Source organism: Electrophorus electricus, chromosome 7, assembly GCF_041902795.1.
Source record: "Electrophorus electricus isolate QZ-2024a chromosome 7, ASM4190279v1, whole genome shotgun sequence".
NCBI lineage: Eukaryota > Metazoa > Chordata > Actinopteri > Gymnotiformes > Gymnotidae > Electrophorus > Electrophorus electricus.
The window spans coordinates 11,661,208-11,687,852 of NC_137503.1; the positions used below are offsets into that span (position 1 = coordinate 11,661,208).

Genomic DNA, 26,645 nt, shown 5'->3' on the forward strand with positions numbered 1-26,645 from the left:
GAATATCAGTATTTGTTTGATGTTATTGCCAATAAAGAAACACTACTTACTTATTATAAGGTTACATATTACAATCAAGTGACCTTGATTATTTAAAGCATTTGTTGAAATGGCATTGTTAAATGTCATGTGTACTGTTTGTTATATAAGACTTTATCACATTGACTTAAATGATGATATGATCACATCTTAAATGTCATTTATACAGAAATTCTGGTAATTCCCAAGGGTTTACAAACCTTTCCTCACAACAGTAATTTTAAGAGATTAGAAATTTATTATGTGAAACAAAAAAAGGAATGTGAACTGGTATGCTGGGTGAATATTATTATGCCTTTTGAAAAATTGTGTGTCTGGTTTGGGAGCCTGCTATTTAAAGGATGAAGTCTACCCTGAGCTATATTGTTCTGACCTTCAAACAATCTAAGTGACTTATCAAGCAAAGCTTTCAAACTTGCAATGCTATGGAGGATTTCTCTTTGTAGTTGGTATTTGGTGGGCATTACACTTTACACACACATGCACATACGTGCACGCGCACACACACACACAGACACACAAACATGCTTCTCTCTCTCTCTCTCTCTCTCTCTCTCTCTCTCTCTCTCTCTCTCTCTCTGTGTGTAACCTGCTATAGAAGTATTTATTTAGTTTCAAATATCTTAGATCTTGTTAATGGAAAATATTTATTTTGGAATTTTTGTGGTATTTAGTGTCTGGTTGGGATGGCAACAATTGATTGTCTATTTTTTTCTACCCACTATCTAGGTACCATCTCTTGTATAATACCTAAACATGTTTCCAAGACACATGAAGCCAGCCACAGTGTGTTTTAAGCTGTTGTTACTGAAGTTTCATAGGATAGCCAAACATAAGTTCCATCTTTTTTATATATGTGACCTAACTAATGTCCACAATTGAAAAAGGAACTAGGCAAACCTCCCCAGCAGGAGACAGGGTCTGTTTTGCTCCCTTGTAGTCCTTACCACAGTTGGATGTGCCATCATCTGAATACTCAGTTCTGTGCCTAAATTCAAACTCAAGTTTGTTGCATTTATAGAACAATTAACTCAACTAACTGGCCAGTATGTCAACACACGGACATGTAGATAAAGACAAAATGGAAAATCTGTAGGAATCTTTCCCTTAATTGAGAAAGATTAAGATTTCAGTTATGCTACTCACTCAGGAGCCAACAGCACTGGATGTTTACAAGATGATTATTGGATTCTGTCTTTACTGATATCAAATTTATTTGACTTTCATTAAAAGAGATTCAGAGGTCTTGTTTATAGTTGCTAATTTCTTATATTTGATGTGTTTATCACCAAGTTATAGTAAAATGTCATGCTGTGACTGTGTTATAAATTAGTTATGCACTTTGGAGTCATTTGTCAAATGGATTAAATCCTGGTTTGAATCCCCTCTTTCTTCCACTATCACACCCTATTCAGATGTTCTCTGCTATAAGAAATTACCTACTTTCTTCAAAGAGGACAGCAATGGTCCTGTAATACAGGCAAAACTCTAGACTAAACTAAAATCTCAGATTAGTCACTCTGAAATGAACAATAAGGAAACAAATTCAGCTATAATAAGTCATGATTCTACAGTTATAAAATATATGATCATAAGGTCATGCACCCATGAAAATACTAAGTGAATATTTTATTCTCACATTATACATGTCTTTCATGGGTAAAAGTAGTGTTTGAATTCTATTCATGCCTTCTGAAATAGCAGTAATCCTGCAGATTTGTGGACGTTTTGTGTGTACTTCACTCTCAACAGTATAGGACGAAAAAAAAAAACCCTTAATCCTTTAATCCAGTGCTGTCTCAAAATGTGGATTTGGCATCTTGCATCTTCTAGCTAGAAATAAAGACAGAAAATTTTCATCAATAGAAATATACTCCTGCAATCGGCCATGGCTTCCACTGAGAAACCCCTATGAGGATTGTGAACTGAAACAGTAAGCCAAACATGAGTGGTGAAAACAATTGCCTGTGCTGCTGTTCAGCACACTTGGCTGAATAGGGATTTGTCAGGCGGGGCAATGGAGTCGGACATGGTCATGTGTTTTGAATCCAGATAGCTGAGCTCAAAGGTGGAAGCAAGAGATTGGTAAGTGCTTGGCACAAGTTGTTCCCAGGAACAAGACTCCCGATCTGAAATTCATCACTGGGATATGTCAGCATTGCTATCCTATCTTCTTCTCCCATTTTAGCATCACCTGCAAAACTGAGATCACCTTCAATGGATTTGGTATCCATAAGGGTGTGGAAAATTGTCTTCTAATTAGACATGTTTGGATGTTTTATGATAATAGGTTTTATGTTCTGCTTTACTGTTATTTTACAATTCTAACACACTGTATTTTGTCTACTGATTTGGTTCAACATTGTAAGCACTCAGCACATTCGACACATTAATGCTTTAAAACAGGGTGATCCTGAGCAGAATGGTTAGAGAGACTCAGAAAAGAAGCAATGTGCCCTGACTAAATACTAACAGTATTTTTTGTGGTTTTGTTGGAACCAGTTCTTTGAAGGTGCTAGAAAACATTTGGTGATTTTTTAATAATATCTTGCCTGATCCTGTTTTCCAGGCATAGGTGGAAATCCAGTGCAGTTCAATGAAAATGGAGATGCCCCAGGCCGCTATGATATCTATCAGTACCAGATAAATAATAAAACGGCAGAATACAAAATCATTGGCCACTGGACTGACCAGCTCAACCTTAATGTAAGTGGTTGTGTAAAGCCTCATGCAGCATATGGTTCTTTTCTCTTATATCATTCTATGATACAGGTGTATCTGTTTTCTATTATGGATGTTGTGACCGTGCTCCCCTGCCGGTAGCCTCTGTTAGACAGCAGTAGCATTGCATGTGGCTTTTGTTTATGTTTTTGTCTTTTGTTGCACATGGTCTTTGTTTTGAATTCTTTCCACGCCTCCCTCAGGAGGTGTGTGTTTTGCTTCATTCACCACATCACCTGGGACTTATTATGTTATTATACTGTGCTTTTTATAAGCCTGTTTTGTTTTTATGACCATTTATCTGGCATTGTATGTTACATTTGCTTTCTTTAGTTCTGGCTAGTGAACTTTTATGTTCAGTTTCATTTTCATTCGTTTCATTAAACTCTTCAGTTGGAGACTCGCATTTGCTTCCGCTTTTTTCTTTCGCATTCTCTGCCCATGACAGATGGTTAATCATTCATTCAGGTAATGACTGAAGAAAAATAAAACCTCTATTATACCTTTTTTTTTCAAGAAATAAAATAAAATATTAATAAATAACTTGATTAGCAGCTATGAAAACAGAAAATCCATGTATAATAAATGGCGATATTTCTCAAGCCAGTGTGATCAGTAAGCAGTGTATATGCTGTTGTGTTCCAGATGCCAGTGATGCAGTGGCCCGGTGGTGTGCGGCAAGTGCCCTCCTCCACCTGCAGCCAGCCCTGCAAGCCAGGCTGGCGCAAGAAGGTTGTGAAGGGCATTCCCTGCTGTTGGCACTGCGAACGCTGTGATGGATACCAGTACCAGGCTGACCAGTTCACTTGCAAGATGTGCCGCTTTGACCTGCGCCCTAACAAGAACCACACAGGCTGTCAACCCATCCCCATCGTCAAGCTGGAGTGGAGCTCACCGTGGGCGGTCATCCCTGTCCTCCTGGCTATCCTGGGCATCATGGCCACCCTGTTTGTGGTGGTCACCTTCATACGCTACAATGACACTCCAATTGTGAAGGCATCGGGACGAGAGCTGAGCTATGTCCTGCTGACAGGCATCTTCCTCTGTTATGCCACTACTTTCCTGATGATATCTGCTCCAGACATTGGGATCTGCTCACTCCGACGCATCTTCCTAGGCCTGGGGATGAGTATCAGCTATGCTGCGCTGCTAACCAAAACCAACCGGATTTACCGGATTTTTGAGCAGGGAAAGATGTCAGTGAGTGCCCCACGGTTCATCAGTCCAGCATCCCAGCTGGTGATCACCTTCAGTCTGATCTCTGTCCAGCTCCTAGGGGTGTGTATCTGGTTCGTGGTGGACCCTCCGCAGGCTTTCATTGACTATGAGGACCAGCGCATGGCAAACCCGGAGATGGCGCGGGGAGTGCTCAAGTGTGACATCTCTGACTTGTCGCTGATCTGTTTGCTGGGGTACAGCATGCTGCTGATGGTCACGTGTACAGTCTATGCCATAAAGACGCGCGGCGTACCAGAGACCTTCAATGAGGCAAAGCCCATCGGCTTCACCATGTACACCACCTGCATCATCTGGCTGGCCTTCATCCCCATCTTCTTTGGCACATCGCAATCTACAGAAAAGGTAGGTAATAATTCATGGCTCTAGCTCCCTCCATGAAATCAGGGAACACAGGCCAATTTCAGTGGCAGGCATCTTAGCAGGGTGAAATGCGGTGCATCATTTTTGTTTTAAATCAAGTTGAAAAAATATGTTATGAGCTACAATGTATGAGCTTTTGATCAGCATATTAATGTGGACATGTGCATCTGGATAACAAGGGGCCTTTCCTTTGCCAATCCCACACTTCCCATTTTCAGAGATGAAAGAGGCTTTGAAAACAAGGACACTGAACATCATCTTTTTCAGGATGATATAATCCATTGCTAGCATGTGTCTGGGACTAACAAACAGAAGGAAGAAAGGGTTAGTATTCATTAGGAAATATAATTTAACCTTAGCTCACACTGCTTTACTCTGCCTTACTCATTTTAATAGAAAACCCAGGACCTCCTGTCACTGGGATTTAGTTAAGGCTATCCCCCCCACCTTCTTTTTCAGTTCCACCATGAGTTATTAAATTAGCTTTGTCCTTTGGAAAAGGCTGAAAATGCAATACCAATATGGGAATCACTTTCCCTAAATGCACGCAGAAATGATTTCACTGTGACAATCTGTACAGTATCAATGAACACTCTGGGGGTCATTTGGTAATAAGATTGTGTTAATAAGATGTGCTGTTTCACACCTGTCTTTCACATACCATGATCAATAAACAGTGTCAGTTTAACAATGTTTGTCAGAACCATGAACAGATGGATAATATATTCCTTTAGTGGATTATTTTAGTCTTTTTTTCCCTCCAGCAACTCACTTTTTTTCTTCTCCAAGCCAAAGTCAAATGTATCAAAGGCATAATGACAAGAAGCAGAAATTTGCCTTCACTGACAGTCAAACTTGCTTTGAGAATCTCCACATAGCTATGGAAATAATGTACTGTGTATCATGTGACAAATTTATGCTATTATGTTCACAACCAACAATGATTTGTGAAAGGAATTAACATTTCAAAATGGCCCCACATCACAATCATCCAACCTGACAAGCACAGCCAACCCCAGAGAGGGGCCTTTTAGAGCAATTAAATGCCTCTTGTCCCCCTGGCACTTGATTTACCTTATCTGTCCGCCTGTTCTTTTGTCACCAGTTTACCACCGGGTGTTTAATCAGCATGCCTACTCCATCATTTGTTTGTCATTTTTTGTCAAACTGAACATAACAAATGTCACTGGGAGCATTATGGATCATTAAACAAGGACATGGTCAGGTCTCCAAAGTATGTGATCAGCTGCTTAAGTGCTTGCTTCAAAAGTAAGGTATCTCTGACCTTATCCTACTTGCTTTGTGAGCTAGGACTGTATCGGTGAATTGTGCAAAACTCAGTGGAAGGAATCCTCATTGGTTATGTTCACTCACTGGAATAGCTGAAATAGTAAATCCCACCCTGTCACATCTCTGTGGTGATTTGATTTGCTAGAGGGGAATTACTGGCTGGTTGTGTTTTTTGAAACATACTCCAACCTCGCCTGAGTTCAGTGGTAAAACATGTCTTAGGCAATACTGTAGTGTGGAAATGAGGCTAGGGCTGAAAGGTTGAGTTTGACACTGAGAGCCGAGTTCAAGGCGCTCATGCCACACCATTGTGTTACAGTGCTATTTGAATTGGCGCCCTGCAGAATTGCAGGCTGTCGTTATGGTGCTAAATGGCTGACTTGGAGGAGATTCTCCTCCATTGTGTTGGTGACAGAGTAATTACTATCGCTGTGTGTGAAAGAGCAAGGTCCACAGCTGCTATTCCATACAGGTGTGTTTTAGGAAGAGGCTCTATAGGAGACCTCAGTGTGTTGCATTATGCACAGGGTGAAGTTATCATTTAATTGTGATTTTTTTAAAAAGGATTCGGATACTCTAAAGAGCATTTTTCAGTTGTGATACATTTGCTAAAAATCAGCAAACTTTAAACTTTGTCATTAAAGAATTATAACAATTTTCAGAAATTCTATGTCCATTCTCTATTCATTTGCTTAGACTTAATATTTTGTGAACGCTTCTTTGAAGTGTGACCATTTGGCTTCTGAGACACACTTCGAGCAGAAATCAGAGCAATAGTTCTATGACATCTGGTTCTTTATCAAGCCCTGGACAAAAGACAACAAAAAGACAACAACAGAAAGCTTGATAAGGTTTAATTCATATAGAGATATAAATCTCTAATTAAGTACATAAAATGTAGCACTAAAATGTTTGCTGACTCAAAATTAAGACATTTATCTGACATTTATCTGATATAATGTCCCTGGTACATTTATTATGCATAAGGGACATTAATCAAAAATACATTTTTGCCAGCATTCTCACTCAGCATGTCATGTGGATTTGATATTTAATGTACTTCCAAGGATTATATTAAGATCATTACATGCTATTACAGAATGTTCATAGTTATACTTTTCTAGCATCCTGAAACACTTTGCTCTATTTTGCTAACAAAAACAAGTCAGTTGTTTTGTTCTATTTCTACCAAATAAGTGATATAGGGATCAAGAGTGATTCAGTGTGTTTTAATATTTACAATGTGTCTTAAACCTGAACCACTGTGGTTCAGGACAGTCTAAGTAAAACCAAAGAGAGTTTAACAGCCAATCCACTAAACATTCCAATTACATAAATTAATATGGGTCATCAGAATTTGCTTTCTCAAGGAAGGGGAAGGAAGCCCAGCACTTAGTATATACTTACAAATAAACTTGAGCATTTTAATCCTAATCCAATCATTTGCTCCCAATTATGTGAGTTATTAGAATGTTGCCTCTGCACATACATAGGTGAAACACTCATTTGAAGTGAACATTATATGCTCCACTAGTTTTCCATGTGTTTTGGTGGATTTTATTTCTGTATTTCATTTGTTCTCCACTGTCAGAAATTTGTCAGACTTTAAGATAGCATAGAGTTAAGGTTAATAAAGAGCATTAAACTGTTTGGAGGTTTAAAATGATTCTTTGGTTTGCAAAGTGCATTGGAGAAGTCTCAGCTAATTAGCCAAGCACAGGGTCTTGCTTCTTCTGTCTTTCTTTCTGCTGTTGCTCTGAAATAGTAATTTGAGTCAACTGTTTGGCAAAGCACAGTTATGTATCACCATAGTGCACGTCTACAGGTGGGACCCAGTGCAGTGTCATAGTCTTCTGTTTCTACATCCTAAAGAAGCTCACCCCAGCCGCCTAGGCTCTGCCTCCCCCCAACTATCAGTGTCAGGGCTCTTCCTCCAGGACAGTGGAGAGAGATGACACTGATGAGTCACTCTTAATCATAACACACAGTGGAGCTAGCACTCAGGTCATGTCTGGGGGGAACACAAACACACAGCCAGGTTTTAAAGAAAAAGCACAAGGCCCGCAGCGGGGCTGGGGTATAGCCAAGTCATTAGTGTTTTGAGGGACTGTGGAAGAAAACTTGTATGTACATAGCACACATATGCACTGTGGGCTTACTTAAGGCAGACAATCATTGTCAAAGCTGATGGCATATCCTGCATCAAAGACGCACATACACAGTAGTCGCCCTGAGCAGCTAAACGCATGGTAAATAATTACAAACTTTTTCATGAAGTAAATTCATATTTATTCTTATATATGCTTATTATTCATCTGCTAAGTTTCAGGGGAAAAAGTATACATTCAGTAAATCCCAAATATTATCTCAAATACTACAGAAATTATGCACCTGATCACATGTGACAGATGGCAAATGAAATGTGAATGTTGTTCACTCTAATAGTCTTTTTTTCCTTCCCCTTTTAATGCTTTTGTCCACTGCTTTGGCAGATGTACATCCAGACGACCACTCTGACCATCTCCATCAGCCTGAGTGCATCTGTGTCTCTGGGTCTACTCTACATGCCCAAAGTCTACGTGGTGCTCCTCCACCCCGAGCAGAACGTGGCCAAGCGCAGCACACGCAGCCTCAAAGCAGTGGTCACCGCCGCCACCATGTCCAACAAGTTCAACCCCAAGGTCAGCCTGCGACCTAATGGAGAGGCCAAGACTGAGCTGTGTGAGAACCTGGAAACGCAAGGTGAGGGAGCTTAACAGTAAGACTACAGATGTCATCCTTAGTTTGGCTGGACTATTGTAATCTTATTACCACAGTTTTAAGAGGCAGTGATTGAATGTTTTAAGATATGCCAATCTCATTGAATAAGGAAGCTGGCTTTAGGCTGAAACTTGGGTCAGATTTCTTTGGACTCATAGCACTATGAAATGGTACAAGCCCTGCTAATTGGAGGAAAACATGACCCAGGCAGGATTCTAAAATATCAGATAGCCCACTTTTACAGGAGCTTTGCATTGGAGTGTGATTCTAGTCATTTGCATTCTGTGGTGAAAACAACTTTCATTTAATGCCCTGACACTTTTAACATATTTCTCCCTCCTAGTAAACTATTGAATTGGCAGTTTAATGCACTCCTTAGCATGTCACCATTTTGCAGAGATGATCTTCAAATATCAGTCTCCCCTAGTAAAATGTTAAATTGGCAATCTAATTCAGTCCTTAGACATGGCCCAACATAAATTACCAAGAGGCATTTCAGTAGTGCACAAGTATCTCACGGAGCTGCTAATCTAAATATGTATATGACAGGGCAGCTTTGTATTACAACAGTAAATAAAACCATAAACAGCTGAATCAGCAATAAACAAATACTTCCAACCTGCAAAGGCAGAGATAGTAGAGCCTGTGGAGTGAACTTTTTTTCCCCCTGAGTTTTCCCCCACTGTTGGTTGTTGACAGTTCCTACAATCTTTCTAGGTCTTTTCCGGTTTTGCAAGCCAGACTTTTATCAAAGGTCTGGACAACACTGTTTGTTCATAAGTTAAGATCAAAAATGGCTTCTTTCACATGATTTTTAGAGAAGGTCACTTCTGAAAGTGTAGCACAAAGAAAGAAAACACCAACCAACAAATCAAGATTTGTAAGGTGCTTGCAGAATTTGTTAGGTATTTGCAGGAATTGATAGGTTTTTGCACATGCTTGGTGATGGTAGGGGGATCTCCCAAAACATTTCACCAAATACAGTTGGGAGAAGTGTGATTAGATTCCATATGAATTAAGTCATTTAAAATGAATGCATAATATAATGCAATACCTGGCACTAGCGCCAATCTTAACCATTAGTGACCTTTTGCACAAATTCTATCAGCAGACATGCAAGAAAATCTCATTCATTATCTCATGCAAAACTGTTGAATATCTTTGAGGCATGCAGAAAACTACTGACTTGTTCTTGGATCTGGCAGGCTGATAAAGACCAATGCACCTGTTTCATCTGGAATGTTTTATAAACTCCAGTGACAGTGAAAACCACCAATGGGAGTGGAACATTTCAATTTACATTGATAGCTTATCTGATAGATTGCCTGCTTAGCAAGCAGTGTGCATTAGATAGTCAATAGGTGGGATGACAGGAGGTCTCCTCTTGGGAGTAATGGCTACCAACCTGGGATGGTGAGGGCTAACATGCACTATGCAACATGCCTATGTGTGTATGTTTTTGAACCCATGCATCATCATAGCTTGGAAGATAATGCTAACTGCCTGATTGCATATTATGTAACCTATCAGACACATATGGTTAATTGATTGACAGGGAGAGCATCTCTAATTCACCCTTAATCCAGGCTAAGGAGCAGGGTGTGACATTACTGAACTCTTTTTTTTGTTTTTGTCTCAGTGATAGGACACAAAGTTCTTTTAGCCAGTTGCATCCCATGCATGCCTGAATATAAAAATAATGTCACTTTTTTTCCACAACAAAAATTGTTACCCTTCTATATTGACTCACACTCAGCACATTGTTTAAATGGTGACTCTATGGTGGAGACATTTAATAAGCAAAATCTCTTCAAATGACTAGCTAATGGAGAAGTAATTCTAATAAAGCATCTTTCATTTTGAGCCAACAGTGTCACCAGCCACCTCAGCAGTTTAGGTGAATAAAATTCTCATGCTGTCTCCTTTTTTTCAGGACTTAGCCCCAAACAAACGTACATCAGCTATAGCAACCATGCAATCTAGCAAAAGTGAAAAAGGGCACTACCTAAGAGAGACTTGTCGAAGACAGCGTCTTAAGGTGAACCACTGTTATGGTTTCCAGATGGGGGAGAGGCATGAAAGTGGCCTGCAGACTCCGTGGAAATGTTCTGGTCAAAGAAGATCATGAGAAGACCCTGAGGAAAATTTCAGAGATGGTACTGTATGTCACATACTAGAATCCAACAGAACAGACCCATGCTGGAACCATCGGCAAATTCCATTACAGCTCATTTTGATCCACCTGTATTAACAATCTGATGTCTGAAGTTGATACCCAAATACGAACCAACCATCTCAGTTTCAGGTATGCATAACAGAAGGGTGGATGAAAGAACAACAAAAAAAAGAAAGAAAGATAAAAATAATCTCTTTTTCTCAGCAGGGGTTCTCATGGTTTCCTCTTGGTGATGGCAACAACAGCAAAGATCCTTGTTTACAGATGTTGAGCATGCTGGTTTTGGCATCCTGTGTTGTGTTGTTTTTTTAAGGAACATTTCTGGAATGCTTTTAAACCATGTTGCTGTGCTGTTACCACACTATGAGCCCTTGTGATATCAAACTGTTCTAGGTGTATGGAGTGGTTTTTGAGGTAATGTTCACTTGTGCTTGAGTTAACTTACCTTTATTAGGTCAACTTACCCAACTTAGTAGCTGTCACTGCCTTCTGTGCTTTGACAAAATCTGAAATCACAGTTATATACTGGGGTGAGGCTAGCTCATGAAGTCTTTACTGGCTCCCTTTATGATTACTCTTAGGGGTGATTGCAGTACTGTGAAATTAAAATAACCACTGTCCTATTCTGTTTGAGCAATTTGAAAAAAAAAAAAAAAAGGAGAAAAATGATATTCATAAAACTTAAATAATATTAAGAAAAATATTTAATAGGAAAGCACAGAACAGGGATATTACTATGGAGACCCATCAGAATATATTTTGCTGCATTTTGTGGATGTTCTGTGAATTTAAGATTCACCTCTTATTTTTTCCTTTCTTTTCATTTCTTTGCACTGTTTGTGTTACCGTATAAAATATCTTCATGTTGACCGTGCTAAATGGCAACTTAATGTGTGTTCCTGATTGGTAATGTTTGCGTTCTGTCCTGGGAAAATAAATAAACAAACAAATAAATAAAAAATATATACAATCAGGAACAGTGCCTGTACTGAAGTATTTGTAAAATAAGAAAATTGGGGTATGTGAAGCATGATCATTTTTATACATAAGTTGTTTCTAATAAAAATATTTTTCAAAACTCACTGTATTTGTTTTATTCGTTCTTCATGGGTAAATGTGCTACATTATTAGTGCTGAATAATGACTTTGTTGTATGAATAAGCTAAAATGCATTCAAATTGCTGAATATAAAATTGTTAGATATGAATTAAAGTTGCATTATATTCTGATTACCCCTTATTATGGTGTTTGCAGATTGTATAGTCATGGTTATTCATGGAATTTAAATAAGCAATGCCATAAAAAAGAAAGTTTATTATTTATTTCAACATAGCTACAATCCCCTACATATTTTCTACATTAGATTTCCTAAATGGTCTCTTTAATGGGGAGTAAATACCTCATGAAACAGAAAAGGGTCTCACAAGCAAACAAAGGGAATTAAAAGAAATGTCATTAGCTGAAGATATATTTTAAGAAGAGATGGCCGTCTATCATAGAGTGAATTTCAAAAGGCCCATTAGTATTTGTGAGTTATGGGTGCCATCGGTCCAAACAGCGCTGAAGCAGACAGGTGCTATAAAGAATAGCTATGTTACTAAGACTCCCTGATGTACACCACCACAGCTAGAGATAAATTATTGCCCACATTGGGCTTATCTAGGTCTCTCTGTAATATAGAACATAAACCAGGGGCCTGATTGGAATGCTATTCCATCTCTCTGTCAAAAATGACAGCATAGGCAAAGTAGTGAAAAAGAAGATTCAGTTTGCAAAATAATACAAGAATCTATGTGTTGAATGACTATGCTTTATCTCATTGAAAAAAAAAACACAATTAAAACCACAGTATACAATTAATTGGTATTGCACTTCTGTTTGTGCATATTTCAGTCAGTAGTGTAATTTTGGGGCAAGTGCTTGTTAATTTGATCACTGATTTTGTACTGATATATATTTAAATAGAATGAAAATGTAAGGTATATTTTAGCTTAGTATGAACAGGCATGTTCATTCAAGCCCAAGCCCCATACCCAAATATACTAATAAATAGAAGGGAGAGGGTGGGTTTGGGTCAGGGGTGGGGTGAGGGGTTATTCACTCTCAGATTAGTGAAACAGCACCGCTTTGTGGTTATTTTGTAAAGTCTCTAAAGTGGAGTCACACATTTCCAAGGTCCATAAATGATCTAATGACATAAATTTTATTTCAGTAAGTTATAGCATAATAAAGTTTTGATGACTCCTTCCATTTGGTCAGTTTTCTTCTTGTTGTTAACCTGTGGTCATCTATCTTCTCATATTGAATTAGTTCTCAACAGGTGAAACATTATTGTCATTTAATTATATTTACATGTACCCATGTGTATATGCAAATTTTAATGAAGACACTTAATTGAGATGATGAGTGTGTGTTGGTTTGAGTATGACTTATCTGGCATATGCCATGCTAAACAATTCTTTACCATTTCACAAACGTTCTTTTCGTTGGGTCAACAGACCTCAATCTATCAAAATGGCAGTTTGTGCAAGAGGAACATGGGGGCAGAAAACTGTAGAGGAAAGCATTTTATTCATTCTGCATTCCATTTGGATTATTGTGTCAGAAGTCAGATGTGACTGTAGCCCATACCACACTGGCACTTGTTAGCATACCATCTATCTAAAGTAGACTCACACTGTTTACATCTAGTAAGACTGTCATCCCAACACTCCTCTATTTCAGAAAGCCAGCTCCTCCTCTAAAACATCCTGCAGATAACACAAAATGAGGTGACGTTGGAAAATAACAAACTCTTTTCCTTGTCTACATGCTTTTATGGTCTACTGATTCTCTTGTCAGAGGCTGAGATAAATTGTGTTATATTGATAGTCAGTAGGATGGCTAGGTAACAGTCAGAAAGCATTGATCAATAAGATCATCAGAACTAACCAGCTCAGACTACATGCATTCCCTAGTCAATGCAACGTAGGAGCCTAAGGGAGGCTGATGTCTGTTCTACCCTTAGCTATACTGCTACACTCCCTCATAGCGGTTTGATTGATTGTGCTTGAACTGCAGCTACTTTGATTAACAGCTGGTCTCCAGCTTGTCAGTGATGTATCTGGTGTAATTTCCTGCTTTTACTTGTCAGCAGATTGGACTGTGTAATTTTGACTAGTGCACTTGTCACTAAGCCCATGAGAATATAGCCAGTAATCACGTCTCGATTAGGGGGCCTGTTTGCTGCAAATGACTTCATGGTGGTGCTGTGGCAGTGTTAATTTACACACGATGAAAGATGAAAATAGCAAAGCAACCATGCAGCATGCAAAATGCAGTGCACAGGTCCAGAGCCCAATATGCAGAGCAAGCTTATTTTCAAAAGCACTCACAGCAGCAGATTGTAAACATAAACATTTGTATTCCAAGACTTATTAAGCCTTTTGGACATGGAGTGCTGGTATACCACACAGCACAGAGGTACAAAACCTTGTGTTCAGTACTACATTGCAACACTGATAGCTCTGGTTCTCAAATTCAAATCTAATCACTGATATAATTTTACAAATCAATAGATGTAATGTGAATTTTAGAATGCTGACGTTATCTAAGATCATCTTAGGACTACATGCTAATGTCATATATTGTCAAAATCAATGACACACTTGCCATATGACACTCTAAATTATTTTGGATTATACATGGTTATTTAATATTTTATGGTGGAAATGGTAGGAGCAACTGGGAGAAAGTCCAGCTAGCTCCTAAAAAATCCAAATTTGTTATGAAAACAGATGAAATTAGAAAGCGATTCTGAAGGACATTTTGTATGACATTTTTGGGGGTTATTTCTTATTTTCAAAAATCCATTTTATTTATTGATTTTTTAAATTTTTTATTTTTTATTTTTTGGATTATGTCCAAATGAAAGCATTGTATGTTATCTGGAGTCTACTGTAGGAACACTTTCCCTGCACCTTTAAAATGATTCTTTTAAATATGACTTGAATGGATTTGAAGGTTCTGAACATAATCATTTAAATGTAAAACCTTTTTGCTTTCTTTGGGCTCTTGTAGCCCAAAAAGCAATACCAACAATATTAAAGAATTCTGGATATGTATTCTAGTCATATGGACTGCTTATAATTCACCACCTGAAAGTTGTGGTTTCAAGTCTCATGGTGCAAAAAAAAAAAAAAAAAAAAAAAAAAAGAGAATGTGAAGTTTGACACCTGTGACCTACAGCAGAAGTTTTAGTAGGAAAAAGCCTAGGTTGCGTTGCAACCACAAACATTCTCAATTTACTGCAATTGTTTTATGGATGCATTTCTTCCTGGCTCCAATCCTCCACTCCTTCACTAGTCTGATGGTCCTGTCCTGTCATCCACTTTCCGGGACTGGGCGCCTGCTCTTGCCATCTCCTGCCAGCATTTCGGCTGCATTTTGACACATTGAATGTCAATCCTACAGTGAGGGGCATGCACAAAAATAAATGTCTAGTTTATCTTAAAGTTCCATAAAAGAAGTTCCTGCATGCCACTTACTTTTTGACATTCTAACTGAACCTTTACTTTTATTTAGAATGATTCCCTGATGGCAACCTTATACTGAACCATTCAACTTGTGGGTTAATAAATGAGCAATTTATCAGATCAACCTGGAGTCTAGAAGCACAGAAATCAAAACACATAACTGAAACAAATACTGTGTAATTCCTGGAAAGCCAGGATGGGTCCTTGTTCTAGGTTCCTGAAGTTTGTTTACTATCTCTGGTAAACACTACAAATGTGTTTAGCTTTGCTTTTGTGAAGCAAAATAATGTTACAAATACATTTGTGTGAGTGACTGTGTATGTGTATGTGAACATGTACAGGGAAGTGTTTTGAATGCTGAATGATTATGTATTTAAAATAGCTGATGGCCTTCATTCAAAAATATTCTAACCACTAAAGGACTGACAAAGAGGTTAATGAACGAACTGCTCACTTATTACAAGGCACAAGGGACAATAAGCTTAATAAATGTCTTACCTATTAATGTAGCACTGTGTGGAACGAGAAACCATTGCTTCTTTATTATTATCTAGATTCACTGCTGTCACAAGAGCTGTTTAACTGACTGAAAGAACTACAGCCTGCCCTCATTAAAGCAACTCTGTGATTCAAGATGTCACAACAAATGTTTACACAGACAGATCTTTCTCACTGAGTTCATATCATTCTCCCTCATCACCAAGCAGATTCTCCAACAGTCCAAACTCTTCCAACAGACCCCATGAGAGTGGTAACCATAGGCCTTTAGCATCTAGACTCCTCTCAGGGTGTGTTTGTGTACTTTTCACATACATCTGTGCTTACATGTTAACAGTTGTTATTCTTAAACCATATCAGATGTTTCTTCATAGGAGTGGGCACTGATCCATCTTAGAATAACTGATAGCTTAATCCTTCTTTAAACATCTGTATAGACAGGTTAGAAAGTTCTATGCCAGAGAAGATCATTTTTGAATGAAAAAATCACTTACTCCATCTACAACAATCCTAATTAAAACAGAAATAAGTCCTTTTATCCTGTTCATATTTATTTCTAAGCACATAGGGCATTTTATATTTTCTTGTCAAAGTTAGTCTTGCTAGCGAGTTTTGGACAGACTCTTTAAATGTTATGTTATGAAAAAAGAATCACAGCAAATGTGCATACTACCCTAAAGGTAACAGCATAAACCCAGGAACCAAATATGTACCTCAGGTAAACATAATCTATCATCCATGCTGCTATAATAATCCCAAATTCATCTAATAAACATATACACACTGCCAGTTTCTGAGCAGAAGAGGTAGGTGTGGATTTTTTCTACAACTCACCCATGTATATAAGGAGTTGTGCATCCCTCCTGTATATTTCTTTCCACCCACAGATCCCAGTTTGCAGATGTTACATAGTTGCCAACAAGTACTGCCACAGCCTACACCAGGGGTTCCTAAACTTAACTTTTTCAGCCCACAATACTTGGAAAACTACAGTTTTAGCTCAGTGTACTTTCTGTTAAAATTAACTTGCTTGTTTGTTTGTTTGTTTTTTTGGTTAGTTGATTAGATGGGTGTAAATTATGGCAGGATATTAATTTGATACTAGTCTTTATAGAGTGCTAGCAGAGTTTGCTAGTAAAGTGCTACATTTACTCCATTACATTTTAAGAGTACTTACATTTGTAAGGAGCACTTACAATTTTTAAGATACAAAGTTCTTTTAGCCAGTTGCATCCCATGCATGCCTGAATATAAAAATAATGTCACTTTTTTTCCACAACAAAAATTGTTACCCTTCTATATTGACTCACACTCAGCACATTGTTTAAATGGTGACTCTATGGTGGAGACATTTAATAAGCAAAATCTCTTCAAATGACTAGCTAATGGAGAAGTAATTCTAATAAAGCATCTTTCATTTTGAGCCAACAGTGTCACCAGCCACCTCAGCAGTTTAGGTGAATAAAATTCTCATGCTGTCTCCTTTTTTTCAGGACTTAGCCCCAAACAAACGTACATCAGCTATAGCAACCATGCAATCTAGCAAAAGTGAAAAAGGGCACTACCTAAGAGAGACTTGTCGAAGACAGCGTCTTAAGGTGAACCACTGTTATGGTTTCCAGATGGGGGAGAGGCATGAAAGTGGCCTGCAGACTCCGTGGAAATGTTCTGGTCAAAGAAGATCATGAGAAGACCCTGAGGAAAATTTCAGAGATGGTACTGTATGTCACATACTAGAATCCAACAGAACAGACCCATGCTGGAACCATCGGCAAATTCCATTACAGCTCATTTTGATCCACCTGTATTAACAATCTGATGTCTGAAGTTGATACCCAAATACGAACCAACCATCTCAGTTTCAGGTATGCATAACAGAAGGGTGGATGAAAGAACAACAAAAAAAAGAAAGAAAGATAAAAATAATCTCTTTTTCTCAGCAGGGGTTCTCATGGTTTCCTCTTGGTGATGGCAACAACAGCAAAGATCCTTGTTTACAGATGTTGAGCATGCTGGTTTTGGCATCCTGTGTTGTGTTGTTTTTTTAAGGAACATTTCTGGAATGCTTTTAAACCATGTTGCTGTGCTGTTACCACACTATGAGCCCTTGTGATATCAAACTGTTCTAGGTGTATGGAGTGGTTTTTGAGGTAATGTTCACTTGTGCTTGAGTTAACTTACCTTTATTAGGTCAACTTACCCAACTTAGTAGCTGTCACTGCCTTCTGTGCTTTGACAAAATCTGAAATCACAGTTATATACTGGGGTGAGGCTAGCTCATGAAGTCTTTACTGGCTCCCTTTATGATTACTCTTAGGGGTGATTGCAGTACTGTGAAATTAAAATAACCACTGTCCTATTCTGTTTGAGCAATTTGAAAAAAAAAAAAAAAGGAGAAAAATGATATTCATAAAACTTAAATAATATTAAGAAAAATATTTAATAGGAAAGCACAGAACAGGGATATTACTATGGAGACCCATCAGAATATATTTTGCTGCATTTTGTGGATGTTCTGTGAATTTAAGATTCACCTCTTATTTTTTCCTTTCTTTTCATTTCTTTGCACTGTTTGTGTTACCGTTTTTAGTTTAGAGGACACTTTATACTCGAGTACATTTGAAACATCAAAAATGTAGGCTATGTTTACTCTATAATATTCATCTACGTTCCTCCCATTACATTTTTAAAAATTTAATTCAACACACATTTTGTACATTTTGTTCAACTGCATAAGAGCATGAGAGGGCTATTCAGATCCCTAAAGATGACCACTGAGTGTGACCACTTTGCTTCTGTAAGTTAGCCAACTGGATAACAGGAAGTAGACTGACATAACAAACAGCGAACGTGCAACAGGAAGGGGAGCTTGCCACAATGCTGCCTGATGAAAAGTTAGCTATGGTGAAAAACTAGCTAGCTATCACTTTCTTTAAATTTTACGTTTCTGCATGTAAAATCAATGTTCTATCCTAATGTCTATTACTTATATAAAAGAAATTGTAATCCGACATCATATTCTGATAGAAAACCAATGGCTATTTAGCTACATATAAAGTAACTAGATTGCATACAAGCAACAGGAAAAAGTACCAAATGTAGTAGCTTAACTGTTGTATTTATGGCATTTGACAAACACTCTTATCCGGCACATTTCCCACAAATATGCTAAGTTATCACCAAATCCATAGGGATGATTGTTACAGTTGTATGCCCAAAATCTTTCTGATATCAAAATCTAATGGAGCTAGCTACAATACATGGCATATCAAGATAGCAAGTTAGTTAACTAGTCCCATGTCTTGCTACTGGAGGACTGTTGACCCCTCCAAAGCTGCTTTTGGTTTCCATCAAGTTCAGGGTATAACTTTTCTTTGCCACTGTGACATGGACAAATAAACAGAGTAATGAGCAAGTCAGTCTTAAACAATGTTGTGTCACATCCAATACCTTCAAGTGTTATTTATGAGGTATTAAATGAGTTAAACTTAAATTAAGAGATGGTAGTCTATCTTTTAAGCTGGAAACAAGAAGTTTTGTTTAAATTAATTTGGAGAGGAATTGTTTTGGACATATGGCTATGATTTTGCAGTTATATTTGATTACACTGGTTAAGATAGATTTTGCCCCATACTTGTTTGTGTATATTTGTATGCTGAATCCAAATATGTTGACAGAATTTCTCCATCACCCACAGGATTTTGTTGTTGTTGTTTTTGTTCCAGTGCACTCACATATCTTTATGTATGGTAAGGGGAAAGCAATGCCAAGAAACATGAAGCCCCTCTGTTGGAAGACTTTTGCTGGACACTGTAGAAGGATGTCCTGAAGCCAAATATAGCTGAAAATCACCTGTACATTTTAGAAGTACGTTGTACCTATTTTAAGAGTAATAAATTAATATATAGGCCACTTTTTGTAAAATTCACTGTCACTTAAAAACCATAGCTCAGGAAAAGAAACGATACAAATTCAGTATACAAAGTAGTATAATGTTCACCTATTTAGTTTGTGGTACAAAAAAAAGTAATAATTTTGTTGCCCAGTGTTATTAAATGAGATCCAGTAAAGTAACTCGCTACATGACTCTTTTTTAAGTAATAATTTGACTACTTTTTACTTCTATTTGAGTAATTATTATTAAAAATGAACAATACTTGAATGCAGGTTTAGGCTACCTCTCAACTCGTGGAAAGCTAGGGCAAGTGGCACCCAAGCATGTATCCACTTGAACAGTTTATCTTGGGATTTTTGTTACTCAGTAATTTTTCTATTTATAACATTGCCCATTTAAAATGATGCATTTGCTGGACTTTAGTTTCACAGTCCAAGTATATATGGTTGTGATTTTGCAGTTCTATTTTGATTACACTGAGATTTTGCCCCATGCAAAAAAAAACCCCAAAAAACAAAAAACACTTGTGTGTATTTACATGCTGAATCCATAATATGTTATTTTGGATTCAGATTTGGATTCAGATCCAGATTTTTTTGTTGTTGTTTGTCCTTGTTTGGTGCACTAAAAAGCATACAAACAGATCCCTATTCTGCAATCTCAATAGTCCCATTACCAAAAAATTGTGATTTGTGATGTATCCCATTCATTTCATCCTGCTAATGTTTAATATAAAAAAAGAACTACATAGCAACCAAGTGCTGACCTTTTCTTTAAACTGCAGTATCACGGTTAATGTGTTTATTATTATAGGTTAAAACTATCCTTATTATTCATTAATATGTGTTAAAAGGGGTATTTAATTTGAACTGAAGATATTTGCAGTTAATATATAGAGTTGAACTGCCTACAATATTTATTAAAGATTTGTTTATTATAAAGGAGGAAGTATTAAGTCCACTGTCAAGGAACATGAGAATGTCTTTTAAAATCTGTTTCTCAATACTATTTTCACAGCTACAGCCACCCCACTGGGTGAAAAGCTTTAGACCATTAACCCACAGTACGACAGCTAACAGAAAACAGAGATTACCAACTATGACCATAAGTATATAAGGCTTGACATGTTTCTTTTTCATCCTAAGACATGACCTCTGCTACCGCTTTCTACCTGACTTCTTCCCTGAGGGCATTTTCATAGAAAGCTGGTAAACTGGATCATGGCCACAGGTTCAGAAGACTAGCGATGGCATGTAAGGTAAATGAGTACAGTTTGTCCAAGCCATTACAGAGATCAAGGCAAACATCGACAACATGCAGAACAATGCAGAAATTTGGCATCATTTGTCCTTGCTATGGGTTGAATCAATAAACCAAACCACTTACATTCACAATCTAATCAAAATACAAGCACAAAGAAGGAGGAATATATACAATGTTGGAACTAACACTTGTAGAATGTAGTCATAATTAGTTATGTACAAAATTACAAAGGTTTTTAAAAAATTATTTCTCTTATGTTCACTGGTAACACAAGGCATTATTCAAGACCAATTAATATTTCATTAGATACAGGCCCAGAGAAAATTTTCCTGAAAAACTAACACTATTTTCTTTAGAATTTGTCTCTATGAACCATGCCAGTGCACTACTGACATGAATTGTCACTTGTTTGATGTTGTATAATGTTTGATGTTGCTTTGCTTAACATATTAAAATATATTGTGGTCCAGGAAATATATAAACTAAAATATCAGGCTACAAGATATGGATAAAATATGTTAGACATGACTTCTTTTTTGTGCTTATTGCAAAAGTAGCATTTAGTAGCATTTAGTAGCACATTTAGGAATACTGTGACAGATTTCCAAATTTAAGTAGTCTCTGAGTTCCAAAATAATGGTTTTTACAATTAAATGCAAATGTTTAATAATAGTAATCACTAATGAAACCATCATGAATTTGTGCATACATATTAGTTTATGTCAATTGATGGTGAATTGTTTTGGATTCTAAATGGAAAAGCAAGCTTTTCATGGTGTGGGAGGGGTGTTCTTGTATTAAGTTTAATTTAGTCCTTTTAGGTGTTAGCTTGCTGTTTCATACCCCAATCACCTAGCTGTAGTGTTCTGCAGATGGAAGGCCAGCTGTTGGGGCAATGTCTGATTGTGGCTTTAAGTAAAAATTACTGACATAGTAACAAATAGCTATTTGATGCTAGTATGCTAAAATTGGTTTGTTTTGTCAGTTACTGGGCATTTATGGCCTAACAAGAACATTCTACTTTTATGTGCAGCTATGAAAAAGTAATATGTTACTATTGTTGTGGTGGTTTCTGGATATTCATTGTGATACCTTAACCAATTTCAACTCCCCATGTATTAATGGACACTACAGGCATAACACAGCAGGGTATTGTTTGTGAAGACCATTAAAAAAATCACATAACATTGTATCCCTATAATATGGAGTATGTAGAATTAATGATACCTTTGGCGACCAATAAACCCTTCCCTCTTTGACAATTCTCAAAAGACATTTTAACATTTTTGCTGTGTAGAAATTCTGGTGTGTGCTGTGGAAGGAAAATAACTTGTCACACATCCATCGAAGTTGAGCAAAACAGGGGGCAGGCTCTAATGCCTCTGATGTCTTTAAGCATGCCAGAGTTACAGACCTTGGCTTGCAGCCAAGACATGCCCCTGCAATCTTTCAACTTTTCAAATCTAACCACATCCATATTGGTATAGGATCTAGTGGCATTAATTGGAAATGTCACCAATCTTCCAATGTGCCTTTAGGGTCAAGTTAAAGTGAAGACCAAGTTAACATGAATTCCCGTCAGATTCTCTGGGGATTTATAGGCAACAGGTGGGATATTTACAGGGCCAGAGGAAACCAAGAGAAGCACACATTTAGGTTTAACACCAAAGCCTTTGACAAAGAACAGAAGGAATGACTACAAAGCATTTAGGGTGATGGTGGAGGATAGTGGGAGAAATCAGATATCAGCCATGGAGATAAGCAGGCATGATGACTATTGGTGAGAGTAATGAGTAGATTTATGAAAAAACTGATTGTGCTGGGATGAATGGCTGGTACTGGATCCCACAGTAATATCTAGATAAGAAAGATGAAACACATTGCAACTGTAAATAGACAGATCTCAGTTATCCACTCCCCCTCCATCAGATCACATGATGCACAGAAAACCCCCCAGAGACCAGTCCCACTCTCTGAAGACCACTCCCTCTAAAAGGCAGCACCGCTGAATAGACTTCCTGCTGGGCAATGGAGCCCAAGGAATTTGGCAAGAATCACGTCTGAGGTGTCCAAACCTTAATATAGCTTGATCGGTAACCAAAGCATGTCTGCACATCTCCTTTGCTGTACTCGTCAGTCCTTACAAGAGACTGCATACTGGCATACATTCCCATGTAAGCTGCATTTAAGGATTAAAAAAATACAACAAAACAAAACAATCCTAAACACATAAACAACAGCAACATAAAAAACAGAAAACAGCTGCTAAATTCATGATCCAAGCAGGAAGACAATCTTCAGTTACATTCAAAGCAGGTGAGCTTTTGCACTCATTTAGGCAGAGTAATGCAATGAACAGCTTGACCCTCAAGTGTGTGAACAAGCAAAACAGCAATACCAATAGCAGGCAAAGTCAGTTCCATTAGCAGCAGTTAGAGCAACTCCATCACCTGAAATCACAGCACACAGTTTGGTTTTGAAATAAGTAGAACACATCAGCGACGAGAACCATTGCCTTCAACTCATGCCACTAGATCATTTGCCAAATTACTACATGACAGAGATACATGACAACTCTGACAACGTTAAGATATAGTAATTGGGACTATGTGCAGTTATCTGCAGATTCCTCCTCTTCAGCTGAAATTCAAGATGATGCTTCATCTGATCTGTCATTAGGATGTAATGAAACTGTCCTGTTCTTTAAACAGACATGCTATCTCTGCCTGTTCTTGACAATGAATGCCTTCTGATCAGTGCTACAGCACTGTTTGACATGTCAGTCACAACTGTTTAAAAACCAGCTTTTAAAGACCATACCCCTACCTCAAATACACACACAGACAAACACATGAAAAAAACCCAAAGTGGTTTCATGAACAGGATTCTATGACAGATACTTAATTGATATTGAAAGAAATTGTAGAATTATAGCAGCAAGCAAAAATTATGTCCCTAATCATGCAAACAATTGAGAAAAAAAGATTTAAAGATGTTTAGGCTCTAAAATGTGCTGGATCCATATGACATGAACAAAAACAATAAGAAACATTAGAAATGTGCAAGTGAATGCTTAATGCTATAATGAGTTGTAGATGATTTATACAAGTCCAAAGAACTAATATTCATATACATGTATTGAAGCAAATGAGGTAGTACATTATTTCCATTGAGCTTCCTTTGTGTAGGGCACTTGATCACTGGGGCAATTGACAATTATTATCAGCAGTCAGTATCTTATATGCATCAATTGCTGGTAACAAAATACAAAATAGTTTAGATTGTAATGACAAAAAAATTGTTATTGTATTCTAAACCAGAATAAAGGTTGCCCTTGTGCTTTATAATAAGTGAGAGACCAAGCGAGAGAGAGAGAGAGAGAGAGAGCGAGAGAGAGGGAGAATACATTAACGACAATAGTATTTGAATTGTTAATCCATTCCGATTACCTGGACGTAAGGTGTGAAACTGTTCCTACCTGTCAGTAACCTTTATGCTGTCTCTCATTAAATGAGGCTGCAGAAATAGCTGCTGATTTACATTTTGTCCTAAGATGTGTTCAGAGACAACGTCTTTTCTTTGGCATAACTGCCCTGATGACGGGAGGGGTGAAAGATGTCTGTGACCTTGTGTTCAAGAGTGCTTATGGGCAGGGCCTCATGACTAACACTTTGGTACTTCTGTTCACTTGTCCAACACTGCACTGTAAAAAATAGTAAGCACATCACAACAGTGGGAGCATGGACTGTGGGAGCCTCTAAGTGACCTAAGCAATTAAAATTGTTTATTAAAGTGTGCTGCATGGAGATACATCAAAAACAAAACAGGAAAACCAGTGAATGACACTAGTGTGGAATTTGCTACTACAGTATTAATTCTGATAATTTTGAGATCAAGTAACATTTCTATTATACAAATTAGTATAATTTCTGTTATTGTAAATCTGATTTCAGGTTCTGTATTTAATTTGCATAAATAAAAATTCACTAAAAATTAGCAAACGTTTAATCAATGTAGCACTGAAACGTGGACAAGATTTTACCCTACTGCCAATAATGCATAGTGTTGTTCAAAAAAAAAAAAAAAACCACACCATATTTTCTGTTTCCCAAAGGCTTTTAACTGTGCTAGTAAATAAAGGTTTTAATAAAAAAAATATATAGCTGCAGCAGTACAAATATGGAAACAATTTAGTCTGGTTGTCCAGTATTGTTGTGTTTTGACATAGAAGCAGAGTTAATTATAGCTGCTCAGTGTATTGACATTTAAGATTAGGGCTCTGTCCCACATATCCTACTTTTATCTGACCTACATACTGGATGGAATGATGGCCCTTGGTTGAATCGGATCTGGTTGCTTGGATTGGGCCAAACACTGGCCTTTAAACAGCTACAAGGCCACTAGTCCATCTCTGGCAAACAGGACAGGACTAAGATCACTTTCAAAATTAATATCAAATCCCATCCATATATAGGTCTCATTTGGAGCACCATGCAAGATGTAAGGCCCTAAATTGATCCCCATATCCAAAACACTGCCAAGTCATGAGGGTATTAAATGCGGGGTAGCTGAGGTACATGTCATAGAAAATCCTCAACAGCACTAAAGGAATATGTTAGTGCACCAATTCTAAGGAGTGATCTCACACAATCTTGTTAGCTAGGTGTTGTTCATAGCTTGCTGTTTGCTTGATGATGCCTATGAAATCAAAGTTTATTTTCTGTTAGCCAGCATTATCTAACTTTTGGGGTGTCATCATGAAAGTCACATATATGGCTTATATGGCATATATGGGGGCACTGTCATTTTATTTATATATATATATATATATATATATATATATATATATATATATGAAGCAAATTAAGTCATTTTTGCCAGTTAGCCTCACTGACAAGTGGTTGTCTTAAGGCTACACAGCTGTTTAGTCCCAATCCCTTGAGTTCCCTTCACATTGTGCATGTGGCAATGCTCTTACTTTCACTATTAAACATATCCCTGAGTTCTACTGTTGTTTTTTTACGATTTGATTTTACCACATGTTTAAGTGATCGCCGATCACGATCATTCAAGATTTTTTTCCGACCACATTCCTTCCTCGAAGATGATGCTTCCCCATTATCTTTCTACTTTTTAATAATGCATTGGACAGTTCTTAACCTGATTTTAGTAGTTTCAGCAATCTCCTTAGATGTTTTCTCTGCTTGATGCATGCCAATAATTTGACCCTTCTGAAACAGGATGTGTCTTTCGACATGGTTGTTTAACAAATGAGAAGCTACTTACTGCATCAGTTAGGGTTAAATAACTTGTTGCCAGCTGAAACATAATCATCCATGCACTAATTATCCAATGGGGGGCCTTTACCTATTTGCTTAGTTAAATCCAGGTGGTGACCTTTTTTTTGGCCAGGCAGTGTATATAATGACGGTGCCTCCATCCTGCTGGTAGTCTCCATTCGATGGCCGTGGCATTGCAGGTGGTGTTTTGTTTATGTTCAGTCTTGGGTCGCACATGTTCCCTCTTTTGCTTTCTTGCCACATCCTCCCCAAGGTGGTATGTGCTGTGCCTCATTCATCACACCACCTGGGGATTATTATGTTATTATGTTCTTCTTTTTATAAACCTTTTGTGTTTCTTTGACTGTCAGTCATTGATAATGTTATGTTGGTTTTCTTTAGTTCTAGTTAGAGCACATTTATGTCATTTTTTGTTTGTTTGTTTTATTAAACTCTTCAGTTGGAGACTTGCATTTGTTTTCTCCTTTTTTCCTGCATGTTCAACACCATGACAATATACACCTTGCATAAGACTCATACAATTATTTCATCTCAATTCTGTAAAGAAGGAAGATGAGATCTTTTAATTTAGTTATTCAAAAAGGGTCACC

At 37.6% G+C, this 26,645-nt stretch overlaps 1 protein-coding gene and 1 long non-coding RNA gene across 11 annotated transcripts in view; one reads left to right on the top strand and one right to left on the bottom strand.

Moving 5' to 3' along the window:
- grm4 (glutamate receptor, metabotropic 4) overlaps positions 1 to 10,742 on the top strand; it is a 95,190-nt gene extending 84,448 nt beyond the window's left edge. For 3 of the 4 annotated variants that reach the window (XM_027023131.3, XM_027023130.3, XM_081717426.1), the window contains 4 exons: positions 2,609 to 2,745; positions 3,406 to 4,341; positions 8,142 to 8,391; positions 10,343 to 10,742. In XM_027023131.3, the coding sequence (XP_026878932.1) occupies positions 2,609 to 2,745; positions 3,406 to 4,341; positions 8,142 to 8,391; positions 10,343 to 10,392 (1,373 nt within the window). In that variant the 3' untranslated portion in view covers positions 10,393 to 10,742. The remainder of the gene's footprint in view (positions 1 to 2,608; positions 2,746 to 3,405; positions 4,342 to 8,141; positions 8,392 to 10,342) is intronic. The other variant, XM_027023132.3, reaches the window with a different exon arrangement.
- The window catches only part of LOC118241068 (uncharacterized), a 35,987-nt gene extending 11,616 nt beyond the window's left edge, over positions 1 to 24,371 (bottom strand). For 3 of the 7 annotated variants that reach the window (XR_014124517.1, XR_014124514.1, XR_014124518.1), the window contains exons 1-5: positions 24,234 to 24,371; positions 17,798 to 17,839; positions 17,163 to 17,292; positions 11,050 to 11,091; positions 10,415 to 10,544 (exon numbers count right to left, since the gene is read on the bottom strand). This is a non-coding gene — a long non-coding RNA (uncharacterized LOC118241068). Of the gene's footprint in view, positions 1 to 4,223; positions 4,331 to 6,157; positions 6,456 to 6,486; positions 8,379 to 10,414; positions 10,545 to 11,049; positions 11,092 to 17,162; positions 17,293 to 17,797; positions 17,840 to 24,233 lie in introns of those variants that run through there. The other 4 variants (XR_014124516.1, XR_014124515.1, XR_014124513.1 and 1 more) reach the window with 4 other exon arrangements.
- Positions 24,372 to 26,645: the final 2,274 nt, after the last annotated feature.